This window comes from Rutidosis leptorrhynchoides, chromosome 10 (assembly GCF_046630445.1).
Source record: "Rutidosis leptorrhynchoides isolate AG116_Rl617_1_P2 chromosome 10, CSIRO_AGI_Rlap_v1, whole genome shotgun sequence".
Lineage (NCBI taxonomy): Eukaryota > Viridiplantae > Streptophyta > Magnoliopsida > Asterales > Asteraceae > Rutidosis > Rutidosis leptorrhynchoides.
In genome coordinates this window covers 308,224,753-308,244,082 of record NC_092342.1, presented here as the reverse complement: position 1 = coordinate 308,244,082, position 19,330 = coordinate 308,224,753, and the positions used below count along the sequence as shown (strand labels likewise).

Genomic DNA, 19,330 nt, shown 5'->3' with positions numbered 1-19,330 from the left:
TAAAATTGCGATAATTAAAAAGTACGATAAATAAAATTGCGATAATTAAAAAGTACGATAATTAAAAGTGCAATTAAATAAAATGACAGTAAATAAAAGTGCGATAATTAAAAGTGCAATTAAATATGAAATAAAGAAAATTAAATATGAAATAAAGGAATTATGCTTATTTAAACTTTCGTAATCATGATGTTTGACGTGTTGATTTTAGTTTTATTACCATGGTTAATTGTCCTTTGTCCTGGATTATTCGATATGTCCATACGGATTTATCCATAATAGTCCATCAGTCATAAATATAAAGTGCGAGAGTCTTCGTCAAATTATCCTTATACCCGAAGTCAAATATTCCAACTAATTGGGGATTCGAATTGTAACAAGGTCTTAATACTTTGTTTAATGAATACACCAGGTTATCGACTGCGTGTAATCCAAGGTTTTATTACTTTATTAATAATTACACCAATTACCCTTGAATGTAATTCACCCCTGTTTCAACTAGTCCATTAACTATTAATCCAGTTCCGTGTCCGGTAAAATGAACAATTATTGGTATTTATAGATATCCCGCCCACCGTACCCAGTCAAGCGTATGTGGTTATATATAAATACGTCAAATTATAAGTCTTTATATTAAATTAACGAGGTATCATTTAGTTAATATAAAGACCATTAATAGCCCATAGTCTAATTTCCACAAGTGTCGTTCTTTTATCCAAACCCCAATTATGGTACAAAGCCCAATTACCCAATTTTAATATTTAGCCCAACATCACGATTACTTCGGCTTAAATAAGCATAATAATAACTTAGCTACGAGACATTAATTTAAAAAGGTTGAACATAACTTACAATGATTAAAAATAGCGTAGCGTTACACGAACAGAATTTCGACTTACATCCTTACAACATTCGCTAACATACCCTTATTATTAAAATTAAAATTGAAATTATAATTTATATATATATATATATATATATATATATATATATATATATATATATGTGTGTGTGTGTGTGTGTGTGTACGTTGATAGATGAAGAAGAAAAAGATGATTGATAATCGGCCAGAACACGCGAAATTTATAGGAGTGTGGCCTGCTACAGGAGCCATGCGATCGCATGGAAATTACTCTTTCAGGCCATGCGATGGCATGGCCAGCTGGGAGAGTTCACATGTGCTTGTTTTCTTCTTGCCGACCGTTTTAAATAAATATATATAATATATAAATAATTTTAAGAATTATTTAAATATTATATTATATTTATGTGCATAGTTGACTTGTAATTTTTAGTCCGTTGCGTCGAGCGTTGAGAGTTGACTCTGGTCCCGGTTCCAGATTTTCGAACGTCCTTGCGTACAATTTAATATCTTGTATTTTACGTTTTACGGCTTGTACTCTTGTAATTTTGAGACGTTTCTCACCAATAATTTGAACCACTTTGATTGTACTTTGTACTTTTGAGCTTTTTGGTCGTTTGCTTCTTCAATTCGTCGAATCTGTCTTTTGTCTTCACCTTTTATTATTTAAACGAATATCACTTGTAAATAGAACAATTGCAACTAAAAGCTTGTCTTTCTTGAGGGATAATGCTATGAAATATATGTTCGTTTTTAGCATTATCAAATATTCCCACACTTGAGCGTTGCTTGTCCTCAAGCAATATAGTCTTGAAATAAAAATAATAGAATCACTTCTTTATTCTTCACACTTTATACATCAGTGATTTCTATACGGCGGTATAAACAATGGTAGTAACGATGTGGTTTACAGTCCCACATGACTATGAAAATTTAGACCCTTAAGGAAATTGGATCTTTATGAAAACATTTGATCTTTTGAAAATACAATCTAGCTTTTACCCTAGATAAGTTTTCCGGAATAACCCTTCACCGGTGTTTGAAAAATATTTTTGTGGGTTTTGTGGGTTTCAGATTTGAAAATTTTAGCTCAAAACTTATGGTTTTGTGTCACCCACTTGCTAACCTTGTATTGGGAAAGCAACACGTCCAATATACTTGCTCCGTATATTACCTTTCGATAAACTACCGTCCGGTTGTAAAGGAAAGCGTTGAACAAGCAACTGTTAAGGCAATGTCCCGTGACATGCTTTTAATTATGGTCTATAACGTGTCGAATGCAATTACTATCCTTTGTAGGAGCAATAGTAAAGATCACCCTATAATTTTTCGGTCTGGCACAAGGTCCTGTCTTTGACCATGCTATGCAACCACCGTTCTTACGGTTGACACCCGATTTGGTTCAGGTGACCTAATGAATTCTAGGTGAATTCCTAAGATTTTACGTTCAATGGTAATGAACGCATTAAAAATTGATTTTCAGAAAACAAATCGGTTTGTAGTTTTGATCAAAATATTTTCTCGTTCAAGCTCGAGTTTAGATATCATCGAATTTCATGAGTTTGTAATTCTCAATCTTTAAAGATCAATCTCAAGGATTGAGTAATATCAGTCTTAAAAGCTGATTTTTGATCTTTAAGGAGATTATCCTTTCTGGGGATCTGATTCATTAGTCTTATCAAGCTAATTTGCATGGCGCCCTCCCCATTTTACGAGACAGATCCTCTCGTGGTTAGGATAAGTCTGACCACTTGGCAACCCTGTTTGATGCTGAGGTCCATGAATTTCCTGCTGATTTTAGAGATGATTTTTCTAGATTTTTCGTCAACCTACAGCTGGTCTGGACGACAACTTCTTGACCTAAATCAAGAAGCGCGTGTCTTTTTCGGAAGACTTTACTTCCTTTTAATAATAGAATTGATTCATCGTGTAGATCCATCTTTCTTCAAATATATTACAAGAAATTGGGTAAAACTGATAAAATTGTCCAAAACAAAAGTATCTTAAGTTATTTGTACAAAAATACGTGATATATGTTTTAAATAACTTGGTAAATTTTTCCCACACTTGGCTTTTATTTTCCTTTCTTTGCCTTTTTATTGTCCTCTATTCTATTTTAAATGAATTCTAACATTTTTGGTTGTTTCTCAATTTATGTCTTTTTCGAGGTAACAATAATTTTGGTGTTAACACCTAGTTTTATCGTTCATAAATATGTATAAACATGATTTTGAATTCATTTATTTGAAAATTTTGAAAAATTTTACTAGAATTGGGTAGTCAGTATATAAGACTAGGGATGTTCTTTATTATCAGAGAGCACTAGATTCTAATACAACTACTGTGTTACTAGTATTTTTAATGGTAACCAAGTGTATAAGTTAAAAATTTTTAAAAATCCGAAAGAATTTAACCCCTTCCCACACTTAAGATCTTGCAATGCCCTCATTTGCAAGAAATCAGTAACAATTTAAATTATTGAGGGTGATTAGCGTAGAAAAATGATTAAATTTTACCAAAGTTTCCAAACATATTGGCGTTTGTTTGTTGAATGATAAATGGTGCATATCATTTATTCATTCCGTCTTGTTGTTACATCACATTTGTTTTTCGTTTTGTCGTCAAAATTAGTAGCTTTTGCTGAACTTAATGCCAGTCTTTGAAAATGCGCTGTTTTACCCTGTTGTGTACATGAAATAAAATACATACAATACAAATATAAACATGCATGGTAATTTGAAATGGGACTTAAAATCCCACTTTCAAATCAAATATAAAACATTAGTACAACATAATAAAAATATTAAACAATACATTAATGTATCACAATATCATATGTTTAAACATAAATAAATAGAAATAATAAAAAGATAAAAATCAAAGAAATCACCAACGGGAACTAAATCAATCTGGATAGGAGTTCCAGTTCATGTCGTCGGTCGGGTTCCATGGTTGGTGATAGGTGTACTGGTAGGCCTGGTTAGGGTCGTAGAGAGTATATGGTGGTCTCATCTCGGGCTGGTGTGGAGGATAGTAAGCAGGTCGGGTCGGTACGTAGTGATCCTGAGGTGATAGCCGGCTCATGATCTGACGCTAATGATAGTCCCATCTATCATGCTGTCGTTGCCTGGAATGCTCGTACTCATTCCGGGCTTGCCACTGCTCGTACCGTCTATGTCTCTCCTCGTTTGTCATTTCTACCTCATCTACACGCTGGTAGACGTCAGTTATAGCCTCCCTAATGACATCCCTAATTTCATCTGCTTCCTCCATTTCCTCATCTGAATCTCTCTCTACCTGAGAATGATTACCAATATATGGTATTTCCTGATTACGTCTGCACTTTAATACCTTAGCACCCTGATAGACCCTCAATCCTAAAGGCTCAACCTGTTCCCTACATACCAAAAGTGGACCCCCTTGAACCCTATCTACACCCAAATACTCTCCAATGAGAGTAACAAAAATACCTCCTCCTATTATTCCCCCTTCCTGTATTCCTTCCACCATCTTAGACAAATAAAAACCAACACAGTAGGGGATATTAACAAAGCCTCTTGGGTCTCGAATACACTTTAGGTAGAATAAATCATGTAAGGTCATTTTCTCCTTGTTGTGACCTCTCTGTGTAATCGAGTTAGCCAGAAATCTATGAATTATACGAAGCTCGGCTCTGTGAATATGTAAGTAGATGTGTGTTCCTGCCCGCCCAAAAACATTAAAATCTGACATACGCCTCCAGACGGTGTTAGCATCAAAATTCCTATATACCCTTTCACCATGATAAATCAAATTCATACAATCGGGTAGTAGTAATTCAGCGGGCGTATATATCTGTAAAGCCCCGGCCATGTCCAGCATGGACATCCTGTACATCCTACGGCCAAGTATAAATCTAAGAAAACTTCTATCATCTAACCTATCTACATCCGCATTAAGTGAAATAGTACTCATAAGCTCAACGCACCATTCCTTATATACATGCCTACGAATGGTGAATAAACGTTCTCAATCGGGAAAAGAAGAGCTACCATACCTTTGGATCAAATGCTATCTAACTGAGTTAACAAGTTGGACCCTTTCCAAAGGCTCCCAATCAATTACCCTCAGCACTTCTACATTTTTCGGTACCATTTTGAATTTGTTACTTTGATATGTTGGGTAATCTTTCCAGCTTTGATCAAATCTTAGATTGGGATGCAACTGTTCTTCATGAATCGTTGGGTGTTGTACTATCGGATGCATTGGAAATACTACGTAAGCAACAACATATTCTTGATGGGGATCATAATAAGGTACGTATTGATCAGGTTGTTATTGTTGTTCCTGATGTTGCTCCGGTTCATATTGCATTTCTGGTTCAGGTTCTCGAACAGGTTGTCTAGATGATGATGATGAACCATCAGTATTAGTAAATCTCTGCAAAACACATTAAACACAAATTTTGTGCATCCAAATATGCATTAGTGTTAGCAAAATAACAACTTGAAACAATTACAATAACATGTTTAATCAAATTAAACTTATACACATTTTCACAATTTTTACAATTCTACATTTTTTCAAATAAGTATATATGAAAATGTTTACAAAGTTCATAAGCATTCAACTTAAATAACATGTTAAAATAACCATTACTAGCAATTAAACAAATTTCAAATGGCATTTACATCAATTTAATCAAGTTCATGAATTTTATACATAAAAAGTCCACTTTAATTCTCAAAAATCATGTTTAGGATCAAAGATTGGATCATTTAGCTATCTAAACATGTTACACTACTTAATTTAGCAATAATTCATGAAAAAAATCGGCCATAACCTGTTTATATCAAAAAGTCCCAAATTGCTCAAGAACACAAACTCTAGATTCCTAAAAATTTTGAAGTTTTTAGTTTCAAATCATGTTACCAGAACCCCATGCGATCGCATGGGGTTCTGGTATATTTTTATTTGATTTAAAAAAAAAAAGTTACTAATAAAACATATAATTAATTTAAAAATTAAAATTTTGTTTCTTTTTAGGAAGAGGACTTTTCGGATCGTTGTCCTAGTCCGTCCCTCGACAAAATTTTAAAAATTTGTCACGTTTTAAGTGCGGTTTTAAAAGTAAATATTTTTGGGTTTTTTAATGTTTTTGGCTTACTTTAATTCAATAAGATTAAAAATAATGATAATAAAAGTTCTCGTCCCTCCCTTGGGTAGAGCAATTTCGGTTCAACGACCTAGTTTCAACTCACGACGAATTTTAAAAATCAAATTTTTAACTTAGTGAAATAAAGTAAATTTTTGTTTTTTAAATTCACACCAAACTTAAATTTAAAATGCATAAAATTAAAAATTCATATAAATATCATTAATATTTTTATACATTAATTTTACAAACTTATATTAAAAATATTAATTTTTTAAAATATTTAAAAACTCAAATATATTGATTTTAAAAAGGTTACAGTATTAATTTAATATTTATATATTAATTTTAAAAACATGGTAAAAATTAAAAATTAAAAATCTTTTTAGTCTTTTATCCCACTTTAATCAATCAAATATTATCAAAAATATACGCCCCTCTTTTCGGTAAAGTAATTTCGGTTCAACGACCTAGTTTTACTCCTGACGAATTTCTGGAATATTTTGGGTTGATTGATTAAAGATATTTATACCTTAAGAATAAACGGTAAATTTCGCAGTGATGTAATAAATTTTTGTATGATATCAATAATTTCAGTTACGCATACCTAATTTTATTGAATACCAATTTAATACTTTATAGCGAACGATTCAGCATTTATTATCAAAAGGTTAAAAGCAATAAAAAATAAAAACTGTACATACTTACCTGTGAGAAAGAATTCTCAGAGACCTGCTTTAGTTGACTCATATGAGAGTTGTGTGATTTGGTTCTCCATAGCTACGTAAGCATAACCTCGAATCTTCAATATCTTTTCTTCTAAACATATAAACGGTTCTTCTCTGCATAGAGTAACAAATTCGGTGTTTGAATATGTTTGATTATTTTAACATTTACCTTCGTGTGACCATTTTCCACATTTATAACATCTTTCAAGGTGTCGTGCTCTTCTTTTTGTTGCGGATTTTGATTTTCCTTTACCAAAATGTATCTTATGATGATCTTTTCTGAGTTCTTTTCTTACTCCGTCCATTTTTTCTCTTATGAATGATACCAGTTCAATCAGAAGTGTGTCATTATTACGTTTAGTAATCATAGTGTGTAGCATTAGACCATGGTTCAGATCAAAAGAATTCTTCATCTCGTAAAACCTAAAAAAAATAAAAATTCAGAATGGGGGGAGAAGACTAGTTCTTTAGGGTCTGCTAGGGAAATTCTATACGGATTCCATTCTCGGAAACTACACGAAAACAGAATATCTAACTCTAACAGAAATATATATTACCCTAAAAAGATTCGAACCTCCCCACACTTAGTTAGATGTGGTGTTGAAATTGTGATTAACGTTATTTTCAATTGGATCATCAACAACTTGTATATCTCTGACTTTTGCTTCAATCCATTTGTTGATTTCCTCCGTAACTTTCACAAATTCAACTAACATCGCCTTTTCTTTTGGCGATAAATTGGATACTAATCGGTTACATAACTTAAAGTTTCCCTTAATCCTAGCATCATGAATCCGTTTATAAAGTTTATTCGTTGAACTGTTAAAAACGGGTTCATCTAATTTTGTATCATCAACGGAGTTCTTTGTTATCGTATCATCATTAAGTGTTTCTTCATCTTCCCCACACTTATGCGTTTTTATTGGTTTAACAGTTTTGGTTGGTGGAGATCTAAACTTTCGGTTCACAAAGATGACCGATTTATCACCATCCCTAAGTGTCATGCTACCTTCTCTTACATCAATGAACGCCTCGGTGGTTGCTAAAAATGGGCGACCTAAAATTAGAGGAATATCAAGGTTTTTCTCCATATTAATAACTATGAAGTTTGCAACAAAGGTCAAACTTCCCACGTTAACAAGTAAATTATTTGCTATTCCAATCGGGTGTTTAATGGTTAGGTCAAATGATTGAACACCTATTTTGGTTGGTTTTAATTTACCCATACCTAATCTTTTGTATAAGGAAAGAGGCATAATATTTGTACTTGCTCCTAAATCTGCGAGTCCATTATATATAACACCATCATTAAGCAAGCAAGAAATGATAAATTCGCCCGGGTCTCCTACTTTAGTAAGTCGAGTTGGTTTGTAAACCTTTTTCGGGTGTTCTTTTCTTGGTTCTTTCACTTCTATTTGAACTTCTTTTTCTTCATTTCTTGGAATGGGAGGTTTATATAGGAATTCTTCTTCATCACTCCAATTTGAATCCTCCCTATTTTCCAATTTTGATTTTTCATATGTTGTTGATAACATATTTATGTTTTCATTTTGAGGGTTTTCTTGAGTGGTAAAATTATGATTGACTTCATTGTCAACTTCCATCGGACCATGTATGTAATGTTTAATTCTGTGACCATTAACTTTAAATTCAATCCCATTTGAATTTATTAACTCTATTGTTCCGTATGGGAAAACTCTTTTGACTATAAATGGTCCAGACCATCTTGATTTCAATTTTTCAGGAAATAGCTTGAATCGTGAATTGAAAAGAAGAACTTTATCTCCTTACTTAAATTCTTTTGAACTTCTGATTCTTTTATCATGTCATTTCTTCGTTCTTTCTTTATAGATTAACGAATTTTCATATGCTTCATGTCTTAATTCTTTTAATTCGTTTAGTTGACTTAATCGTAGATGTCCAGCTTCATGTAGATCAAGATTACATGTCTTCAAAGCCCAAAATGCTTTATGTTCAATTTCTACTGGAAGATGACATGCTTTTCCGTAAAGGAGTCTAAAAGGTGTGGTTCCAATTGGAGTTTTGTAGGCTGTTCTAAAAGCCCAGAGTGCATCCTCCAATTTCATGGACCATTCCTTGGGATTTGATCCTACGGTTTTCTCTAGAATACGTTTTAAAGCGCGGTTGGTATTTTCAACTTGTCCACTTATTTGTGGATGATAAGCGGTTGTGATTTTATGAGTTACTCCATATCTTTTGAGAACTTTCTCAAGTTGATTATTACAAAAATGAGTACCCCGATCACTTATTAAAGCTTTCGGTGTTCCAAACCTTGCAAAAAGACGTTTTAAAAAGTTGACTACAACTCGTGCATCGTTAGTTAGGAGAGCTTGTGCTTCCGCCCATTTAGATACATAATCAATGGCAAACTCGAATATAGAGATTATAATGAGATTTTGGAAATGGACCCATAAAGTCATTACCCCAAATGTCAAATACTTCACATACTTGAATGACATTTTGTGGCATTTCATCACGTTGACTTATTTTTCCGGCCCTTTGACATGCATCACAGGATTTACAAAGAAGGTGTGCGTCTTTGAAAATTGTAGGCCAATAGAATCCAGCATCGTAAACTTTTCTTGCTGTGAGTTGAGGCCCATAATGCCCTCCTGTTGGTCCTGTGTGACAATGGTTTAAGATTTGACTAGCTTCATCTCCGAATACACATCGGCGTATTATTCCATCGGGACAACTTTTAAACAAATGTGGATCTTCCCAGAAATAGTGTTTTATATCACTAAAGAATTTCTTTCGTTTTTGGTACGACAACCCTTTTTCAAGGAATCCACATACTAAGTAGTTTGCATAGTCTGCAAACCATGGAATTTCACTATAATCTATCTTCAATAGATATTCATCAGGAAAGTTATCTTGTATGGTCGATTCATTTAGAACTTCTAATTCGGGATTTTCAAGACGAGAAAGATGATCAGCGGCGAGATTTTCTGCTCCCTTTTTATCTCGGATTTCAATATCGAACTCTTGTAAGAGTAAGATCCAACGGATTTATCTTGGTTTGGCATCTTATTTCGAAAATAGGTATCTAAGAGCAGAATGGTCGGTATAGACCACCGTTTTAGCTAGAACGAGATATGAACGAAATTTGTCAAAAGCAAAGACAATAGCAAGGAGTTCTTTTTCAGTAGTTGTGTAATTCGTTTGTGCTCCTTGTAACGTCTTACTATATTAATAAATAGGTTGAAATCATTTTTCAATCCTTTGTCCTAAAACGGCTCCCATTGCAAAATCACTTGCATCGCACAAGAGTTCGAATGGTAGATTCCAATTTGGAGTTATCATGATCGGTGCATTAGTGAGTTTTTCTTTAAGAATATTAAAAGATTTAATGCATTCATCTGAAAAGATGAATGGAGCATCTTTTTCTAGGAGTTTATTCATAGGAGTGGCAATTTTAGAAAAATATTTTATGAAACGTCGGTAAAAACCGGCATGCGCTAGAAAACTCCTAACTCCTCTAACATTGGTGGGATGTGGAAGTTTAGCAATTACATCTACTTTAGCTCTATCCACTTCAATTCCTTCCTTTGAAATTTTATGACCGAGAACGATGCCTTCTTTAACCATGAAATGGCATTTCTCCCAATTAAGAACTAGATTTGATTGCTCGCATCTAATAAGCATTCGTTCAAGATTAACTAGACATGATTCAAAAGTATCACCGAAGACTAAAAAGTCATCCATAAAAACTTCCATGCATTTTTCTATCATGTCGTGAAAAATCACCATCATGCACCTTTGAAAGGTTGCAGGGGCGTTGCAAAGTCCAAATGGCATGCGTTTGTAAGCAAAAGTTCCATAAGGGCACGTAAATGTGGTTTTCTCTTGATCCTCGGGTGCTATTGGAATTTGAAAGTATCCGGAAAAACCGTCAAGAAAACAATAGTAACTATTCCCGGCTAATCTTTCCAACATTTGATCAATGAAAGGTAAGGGAAAGTGATCTTTTCTGGTGGCGTCATTTAATTTTCTATAATCAATACAAACATGCCATCCTGTTACAGTCCTAGTAGGAATAAGCTCATTTTTCTCATTTGTGATGACAGTCATGCCACCCTTCTTAGGTACACATTGAACTGGGCTTACCCATGGACTATCAGAGATTGGATAAATTAAACCTGCATCTAGCAGTTTAATAATTTCTTTCTTAACAACATCTTGCATATTAGGATTTAGTCTTCGTTGGCGTTGCACATACGTTTTATGACCTTCTTCTATAAGGATTTTATGTGTGCAATACGAAGGACTTATTCCTTTAATGTCATGAATCTTCCATGCAATAGCTGGTTTATGAGCTTTTAGCACAGAAATGAGTTGAGATTTTTCATTTTTCGTAAGAGAAGACGATATTATTACAGGTAATTCAGATTTACCATGTAAATAAGCATATTTCAAATGGTTTGGAAGTGGCTTTAACTCTAATGTCGGTGGTTCTTCTATCGATAATTTATATCGATATCTGTCTTCCTCTTTTAGCATTTGAATTTCTTCTGTTGTTGGTTCATATCCATTAGCCATAAGTGTAGCTAACATTTTAGTTTCATCAATTGGTTCAGTTCCTTCTCCTAAAGAACATTCTCCTGTTCCTTGTAATTCTGGAAATTCTTCTAACAATTCTGCATGTGAATCTATAGTTTGAATATAATAACATGTATCATCTGCAGATTGCGGTTGTTGCATTGCTCTATCAACAGAAAAGGTAACACTCTCGTCCTCTATACTTAGGGTCAGTTTCTTACCAAACACGTCTATTATTGCTTTAGCCGTGTTTAAGAATGGTCTTCCTAATACGAGAGGAACTCAAGAATCTTCTTCCATGTCCATAATAACAAAATCTACTGGAAATACTAAAGTACCAACTTTAACTAGCATGTTTTCTATTATCCCTCTAGGATATTTTACTGATCGATCGGCTAGTTGTATGCTTATTCGTGTGGGTTTCAATTCTCCAAGGTCTAGTTTAGCGTATAGTGAATATGGCATTAGATTTATACTAGCACCTAAATCTGCCAATGCTTCTATTGAACTAAGACTACCCAGAAAATATGGAATCGTGAAACTTTCTGGATCTGATAATTTTTCTGGTATCTTATTCAACAGTACTGCAGAACAATTAGCATTCATAGTAACAGCCGAGAGTTCTTCCATTTTATTTCTATTTGTAATTAGATCTTTCAAGAATTTAGCATATCTAGGCATTCCTGAAATTACATCAATGAAAGGAAGATTTACATTTATTTATTTAAACATATCCAAGAATTTGGATTGCTCGGCTTCAAGTCTTTCTTTTCTCATTTTACTCGGGTAAGGAAGTGGTGGTTGGTATGGTTTAACATAAGGTTTTGCCTTAACTGTGTTATCTTCATTAACCTTTTCAACTACCGGTTCTGTTTCCTTATCTTGCTCAGACTGTGGTTCTTGTAGAGTAGGAATAGAGTCATCAGAAATTACAGGCATTTCAGGTGGTTTAAGTGTAATACCACTTCTTGTGGTAATTGCTTTAGCTGTTTCATTCCGGGGGTTAGCATTTGTATCGCTAGGTAAACTTCCCGGTTTTTTTCACCTATTAACCTTGCTAGGTTGCTTACTTCTTGTTCCAAATTTTGAATAGAAGCTTGTTGATTTCTAAATGCTTGAGCATTTTGTTCATTGGTTTGTTTCTGGGATGTGAAAAACTGCGTTTGAGAATCAACTAGCTTTGACATCATATCTTCTAAATTTGGCTTTTTATCATCGGTTTGTGGTGGTTTGTTTTGAAAAATAGGTCTTTGCTGATTGTAAGTATTATTAGATACTTGTTGATTGCTAGGACCTTGTTGGTTGTTGTATGGACCATTTCGGTTATAATTCTGATTTTGATTGTAGATCGGTCTTGGCGGTTGATAATTATTCTGATAATTATTTCCAGGCCTTTGGTTCATGTATGAAACATTCTCTCTTTATTCCATTGTTGGTTCAATACTGAGACAATCTTTTGTCAAATGTGGTCCTCCACAGTGATCACAACTAATTCGTATTGAGTGAATATCTTTAGTCATCTTTTCCATTCGTCTCTCGACAGCATCTATCTTTGCAGAAATGGAATCAAATTCATGGCTAGAATAGGCTCTAGCTGCTTTAGATGATCTAACGATATCGTTTTCTTGGTGCCACTCATGTGAGTGGGAAGCAGTGTTATCAATAATTTTGTAAGCGTCAGTTGCGGTTTTCTTCATAATGGAACCACCAGCTGCTATATCGATGTCTTTTCTTGTAGTGATGTCGCATCCTTGGTAGAATATTTGTACTATTTAACAAGTGTCTAAACCATGTTGCGGACATCCTCTCAATAACTTTCCAAATCTTGTCCACGCCTCATATAGAGTTTCATTTGGCTTTTGCGTGAACGTAACAATTTCTCCTTGAAGTCTCACGGCTTTAGATGCCGGAAAGAATTGTTTAAGAAATTTTTCAACTAAAACGTCCCCTGTATCAATCGCCCCTTCAGGTAACGATTCTAACCAATCTTTGGCTTCTCTCTTTAAAGTCTAGGGAAATAACATGAGATATATCTGTTCATCCTCCACTTCTCTTATTTTAAATAAAGTACAGATCCTATTAAAGGTACGAAGATGTTCATTTGGATCTTCCTTTGGCGTACCACTAAATTGGCATTGATTAGTTACCATGTGTAGAATTTGTCCTTTGATTTCATAATCTGGCGCATTAATGTCAGGTTGAGTAATTGCATGACCTTGGCCAGTGCGTTTAGCTCTCATTCGGTCTTCCATACTTAGAGGTTCTAGATTTTCCATAATTGAATTTATTGAATCTGAATCACTAGAGTATTCTGATTTAATGGGTTGTTCCTCGACAATCTCCGTTTGAATGATTGGTGGTTCCGGAGGAAAGATTAATGGTTCAGGATCTCTGAATTGTCCCTGAATATCCTCCGAATTCTCAATTGTGAGGTCGCGTTCAAAAAATGAATTATCGGAAATTTGAATTGGAGTACTTGGTTGACTGGATGACGATTCTAAAGAAAAATCAACGGCAACAATATTGGCTAGATGTCTTGATCGAGTTACAGGTGGTGAACGTATAAAAGGTGGTGAACGTTTTGCTCGGTGCATTCACTGAATATCCTATTAGTTATAAAAATAAAAAATATATAAGTTATCAAATTAATAGACTTTTCTGATTTTTCCCACGTTTCGAATAGCCAATAGATGCAGCAGGTAGCCAGGACCCTTTAAATCGGAAGCCCACAACTCGCCACTAACAAATCCAACTATTACTACGAACCAGAAAATTTTGGATGTCTATCAATTTAACCGCATAAAATAATTTTTCGTTTTGAAATTTTAGAGAAGAAATAGAAAATTCTAAGTCCTAAAAACTAGAGCGTCGAGAAATGAGAAAGAAAAAGAGCGCGTCGAAAAAGGTCGAAAAATAAGCGTCGAAAAATAATAAAAAGAACGTAGCGCGTCGAAACTTAAAAGTCTAAAAACTAAGAATTAAAAGTTGCGTCTAAAAGTATTAAAGCTTAAAAAGAAATACTATCTCTAAAACGGCAATAACTTAAAAAGGTACTAAAACTTATAAAACGGCGTCACAAAATTCTAAAGCACATAAATCTTAGTCTAAAGAAAAAGCACTTAAGGATTTTACGGCAAAGCCTAAAAATCTAGAAATAAAAATAACTACGGCAAAAACTATGACTTAAAACTAAATACGAACGAAAAATACAAATATTACGCTAAAACTAATAAAAAGTTACAAAATATAAAAATAAACTTAAAGTTGTAAAAAGTACAATTTTTATAAAAATATTATTTTTATATTATTTATTTTATAAAAGTATTAATTTTATATATTAATAAAACTAAATAAACTAAATAATACAAATTAATTAAAAACTAAAACTAATTAATATATAAATAAAACCCTAATTAGGTTTATATTAATAATTAATATATAATTAAAACCCTAAACTGTCGACTGAGGTTACTAGACCTGTCAACTCAAGCCATGCGATCGCATGGTTTGATAGTTAAAATCTCATGCGATCGCATGAGCCTCGGATCCGGTTCAAAAGTTGGGCTTTTACAGTGCCTTGGCCCGATTTCTTTTATTTATTTATTTTTTTTCTCTGTTTTTAATATTTATATAAAAATATTTATATAAATTAAATAAAACTTAAATTTTTACAAACTAAAATAAAAATAAAGAAACTTTATAATTTTATATATATATAACAAACTCTTAAAAATATATAAATTTTGTTTTTTTCGTTTTTTCTATTTTTGTATTTTTAATAATTAAAACGTATTTTTACAAACGCGTATTTTTATAAAAGTAAACTAAGAATCTTTTTTTTTATATATAGCGTTGCGCTTTCGGCGTTTTAGTTTCCCCGGCAGCGGCGCCAAAAATACTTGATGTGCGTAGAGGTGTATACAAAATAGTAGTAATTTTTACAAGGAAAGACTATTAAATATGATACAATTTTACACAAGTTATTTATTTATTTATTTATAGAATGGATATACCTAAACCTTGCTACAACACTTATAGGCAGTGTACCTAATCGTACAGTAGTGTAGTTTTTAGTAAGTCCGGTTCGTCCACAGGGAACTCGCCAAGTTTAACATTATATTTTTAAAACTATATTTGTATAAATACAAATATATATAAGTAGTATTATTATTATAAAAGGGGGATTTTACCGTTTAATGACCGGTTTGTCGATTTTAAAACTTTAGTCGTAGTTAAAACCTAATGTAAAATATTAAAAAAAATAAATATAACTTAAATTAAAGCGTAAAGTAAATAACGAAAATAAAATTGCGATAATTAAAAAGTACGATAAATAAAATTGTGATAATTAAAAAGTACGATAATTAAAAGTGCAATTAAATAAAATGACAGTAAATAAAAGTGCGATAATTAAAAGTGCAATTAAATATGAAATAAAGAAAATTAAATATGAAATAAAGGAATTATGCTTATTTAAACTTCCGTAATCATGATGTTTGACGTGTTGATTTTAGTTTTATTACCATGAGTTAATTGTCCTTTGTCCTGGATTATTCGATATGTCCATACGGATTTGTCCATAATAGTCCATCAGTCATAAATATAAAGTGCGAGAGTCTTCGTCAAATTATCCTTATACTCGAAGTCAAATATCCCAACTAATTGGGGATTCGAATTGTAACAAGGTCTTAATACTTTGTTTAATGAATACACCAGGTTATCGACTGCGTGTAATCCAAGGTTTTATTACTTTGTTAACAATTACACCAATTACCCTTGAATGTAATCCACCCCTGTTTCAACTAGTCCATTAACTATTAATCCAGTTCCGTGTCCGGTAAAATGAACAATTATTGGTATTTATAGATATTCCGCCCACCGTACCCAGTCAAGCGTATGTGGTTATATATAAATACGTCAAATTATAAGTCTTTATATTAAATTAACGAGGTATCATTTAGTTAATATAAAGCCCATTAATAGCCCATAGTCTAATTTCCACAAGTGTCGTTCTTTTATCCAAACCCCAATTATGGTACAAAGCCCAATTACCCAATTTTAATATTTAGCCCAATATCACGATTACTTCGGCTTAAATAAGCATAATAATAACTTAGCTACGAGACATTAATTTAAAAAGGTTGAACATAACTTACAATGATTAAAAATAGCGTAGCGTTACACGGACAGAATTTCGACTTACACCCTTACAACATTCGCTAACATACCCTTATTATTAAAATTAAAATTAAAATTATAATTAATATATATATATATATATATATATATATATATATATATATATATATATATATATATATATATATATATATATATATACACACATATATATATACGTTAATAGATGAAGAAGAAAAAGATGATTGATAATCGGCCAGAACACGGGAAATTTATAGGAGTGTGGCCTGCTACAGGAGCCATGCGATCGCATGGAAATTACTCTTCCAGGCCATGCGATGGCATGGCCAGCTGGGAGAGTTCACATGTGCTTGTTTTCTTCTTGCCGACCGTTTTAAATAAATATATATAATATATAAATAATTTTAAGAATTATTTAAATATTATATTATATTTATATGCATAGTTGACTTGTAATTTTTAGTCCGTTGCGTCGAGCGTTGACTCTGGTCCAGGTTCTGGATTTTCGAACGTCCTTGCGTACAATTTAATATCTTGTATTTTGCGTTTTGCGGCTTGTACTCTTGTAATTTTGAGACGTTTCTCACCAATAATTTGAACCACTTTGATTGTACTTTGTACTTTTGAGCTTTTTGGTCGTTTGCGTCTTCAATTCGTCGAATCTGTCTTTTGTCTTCACCTTTTATTATTTAAACGAATATCACTTGTAAATAGAACAATTGCAACTAAAAGCTTGTCTTTCTTGAGGGATAATGCTATGAAATATATGTTCGTTTTTAGCATTATCAAATGGATCCACGAATATAGTCTTCTCAATCGCAACTTTTGGGATATTCAATCTACTGCCGATGCAAGCTATGGTTGAAGGAAGATTCTGCAAATTCGTAAGGAGATCAGGAACCATCTTATTTTCAAGATTGGTGATGGTTCTAAGATTTCTGCATGGTTTGACTCCTGGAACGATTTGGGTCCGTTAATCCAATTTATATCCCCTCGTGATATACATCTTGCTGGTATGAATATGCAGTCAAAAGTTAGGGACTTGATTTCCAATGAGCAATGGTCTTGGCCTGCGCACTGGACTCAAAAGTACCCACTGTTATCTTGTCTTTCTGTCCTGAATCTAAATGAAGAGCAGGATCAGATTTATTGGCGATCATATGATGGAGTGTTGTCTATGTTCTCTGTAAATCTTGCGTGGCATTCCATCCATCCACGGGGTATGAAAGTTGGGTGGTTTAGGGTCGTTTGGTTCTCGCAATGCATTCCTCGACATGCCTTTATCATGTGGTTACTTATGGGAGAACGGATAAAGACGCAAGATAAATTGAAGGCGTGGGAGAAACGGGATCATGTTATATTGTTATGCCCTTTCTGCCGAAATCAAGAGGACTCCCACAACCATTTATTCTTTGAATGCAATTTTTCTTCACAAGTGTGGCACAAGATTTTGAGTTTATGTTACTTCTCAAGTGATCCAGGGGGTTGGAAACAGACGGTGGCAAGCATGGCCCCATTAGCCCATCGAAAATCTGTTCGGATGGTGGTTACAAAACTTCTTCTAGCTGCTACCGTCTACTATCTATGGCAAGAAAGAAATGCTAGATGTTTTAAGCAAGAGAGTCGGTCCATTGGTAAGTTATATGAGGTGATTTATGCAACGGTTCGATTGAAGATCATGTCGTTGAAGTTCAAGGATTCGGATCAAGTCCGAAACATGAAAGCTTTATGGCGCATCCCTTAATGTATTTCGGTCTTGTTGTGGGTTGCTTAGTCTTTTTTAGGCTTGCCTTGGTAGTTAATTGGCTGTTAGCTGGGTTGGAAATGTCCTCCCAGTTATGAACTTTATTTTGTATCATTTTTTCGTATATAATATTTTTACCGGGGAAACCCTTAACCCAAAAAAAAGATACTTATATATCTATATTTATTCTAAGAGTAAATAATTATGTCAAATTTAAAGTTCCGAATTTACAACAAATATTACCTATGTACGATTGTTTTTCAGTACAATCGGTGAGTTAAAAATCTTTTTATATTTTTTTATCTTAAGAAAGAACATATAATAAGTGGATCACTTGATAGATATACCATATAAGAGCGTTATTATAGTGATTCCTATAACATAGTGTCTTGTCTAACCATCACAAGTTAGTTCAGTGGTTGAGCTCAAATACTTTGCAATAGATTTCGGGTTCGTATCATACTTAAGTTGATTTTTGTGGTGGCTAGGAAAAGGCTAAAACAACGAAAAATTAATCCTACAGGAAAGGTTGGAGAACTCAGATCTCGGGGAGATCTCGTTTGCACATTTTTTGAGAGATCTCGACATCTTGAAATAATCTCGGGGAGACTTCGGACGTTAACTTACATTGACTTTATAATTTTTTTAATATATATATATATATATATATATATATATATATATATATATATATATATACATATATATATATTATTAAGTAAGTCAACAGCAATCGTCGATTTAGTGACGATTTGACTGACTCTTAAAGCCTATATTGAATTCCAGGCATGATCTAAAACCCATGGAAATTTGATCATACCATTTTCATGACGTTTCTTTTTTACTTATTTATTTATTTATTTATTTATTATTATTATCATTATTTTTTTTTTTTGGTCGGAGGTCCTTTTGGAAGCAATCTCTCTATCCGTTGAATATAGAGAGGGAGGACTTTCTCTACTCTTGGAGTGTTTCACTCGGAGTGAGAAATAACCTCTCTTTAATCTAAGGTAGAGGAAGGATTGTCTACGTCTCACCTCCCCCATACCCCACACATGAGGGATTGAGCTCTGTTGTTGTTGTATATATATAAGACTAAATATATGTATATTTATAGGGGGATGATTCTCACACACACTTTT

General features: G+C 33.2%; 1 protein-coding gene across 1 annotated transcript; it reads left to right on the top strand.

Annotated features, from left to right (window-relative positions):
• The first annotated feature begins 17,465 nt into the window (after positions 1 to 17,465).
• Positions 17,466 to 18,188, top strand: LOC139871227 (uncharacterized). The gene has a single exon (XM_071858961.1). The coding sequence runs from the start codon at positions 17,466 to 17,468 to the stop codon at positions 18,186 to 18,188; it is 723 nt and encodes a 240-aa protein (XP_071715062.1).
• The last annotated feature ends 1,142 nt before the right edge of the window (positions 18,189 to 19,330 follow it).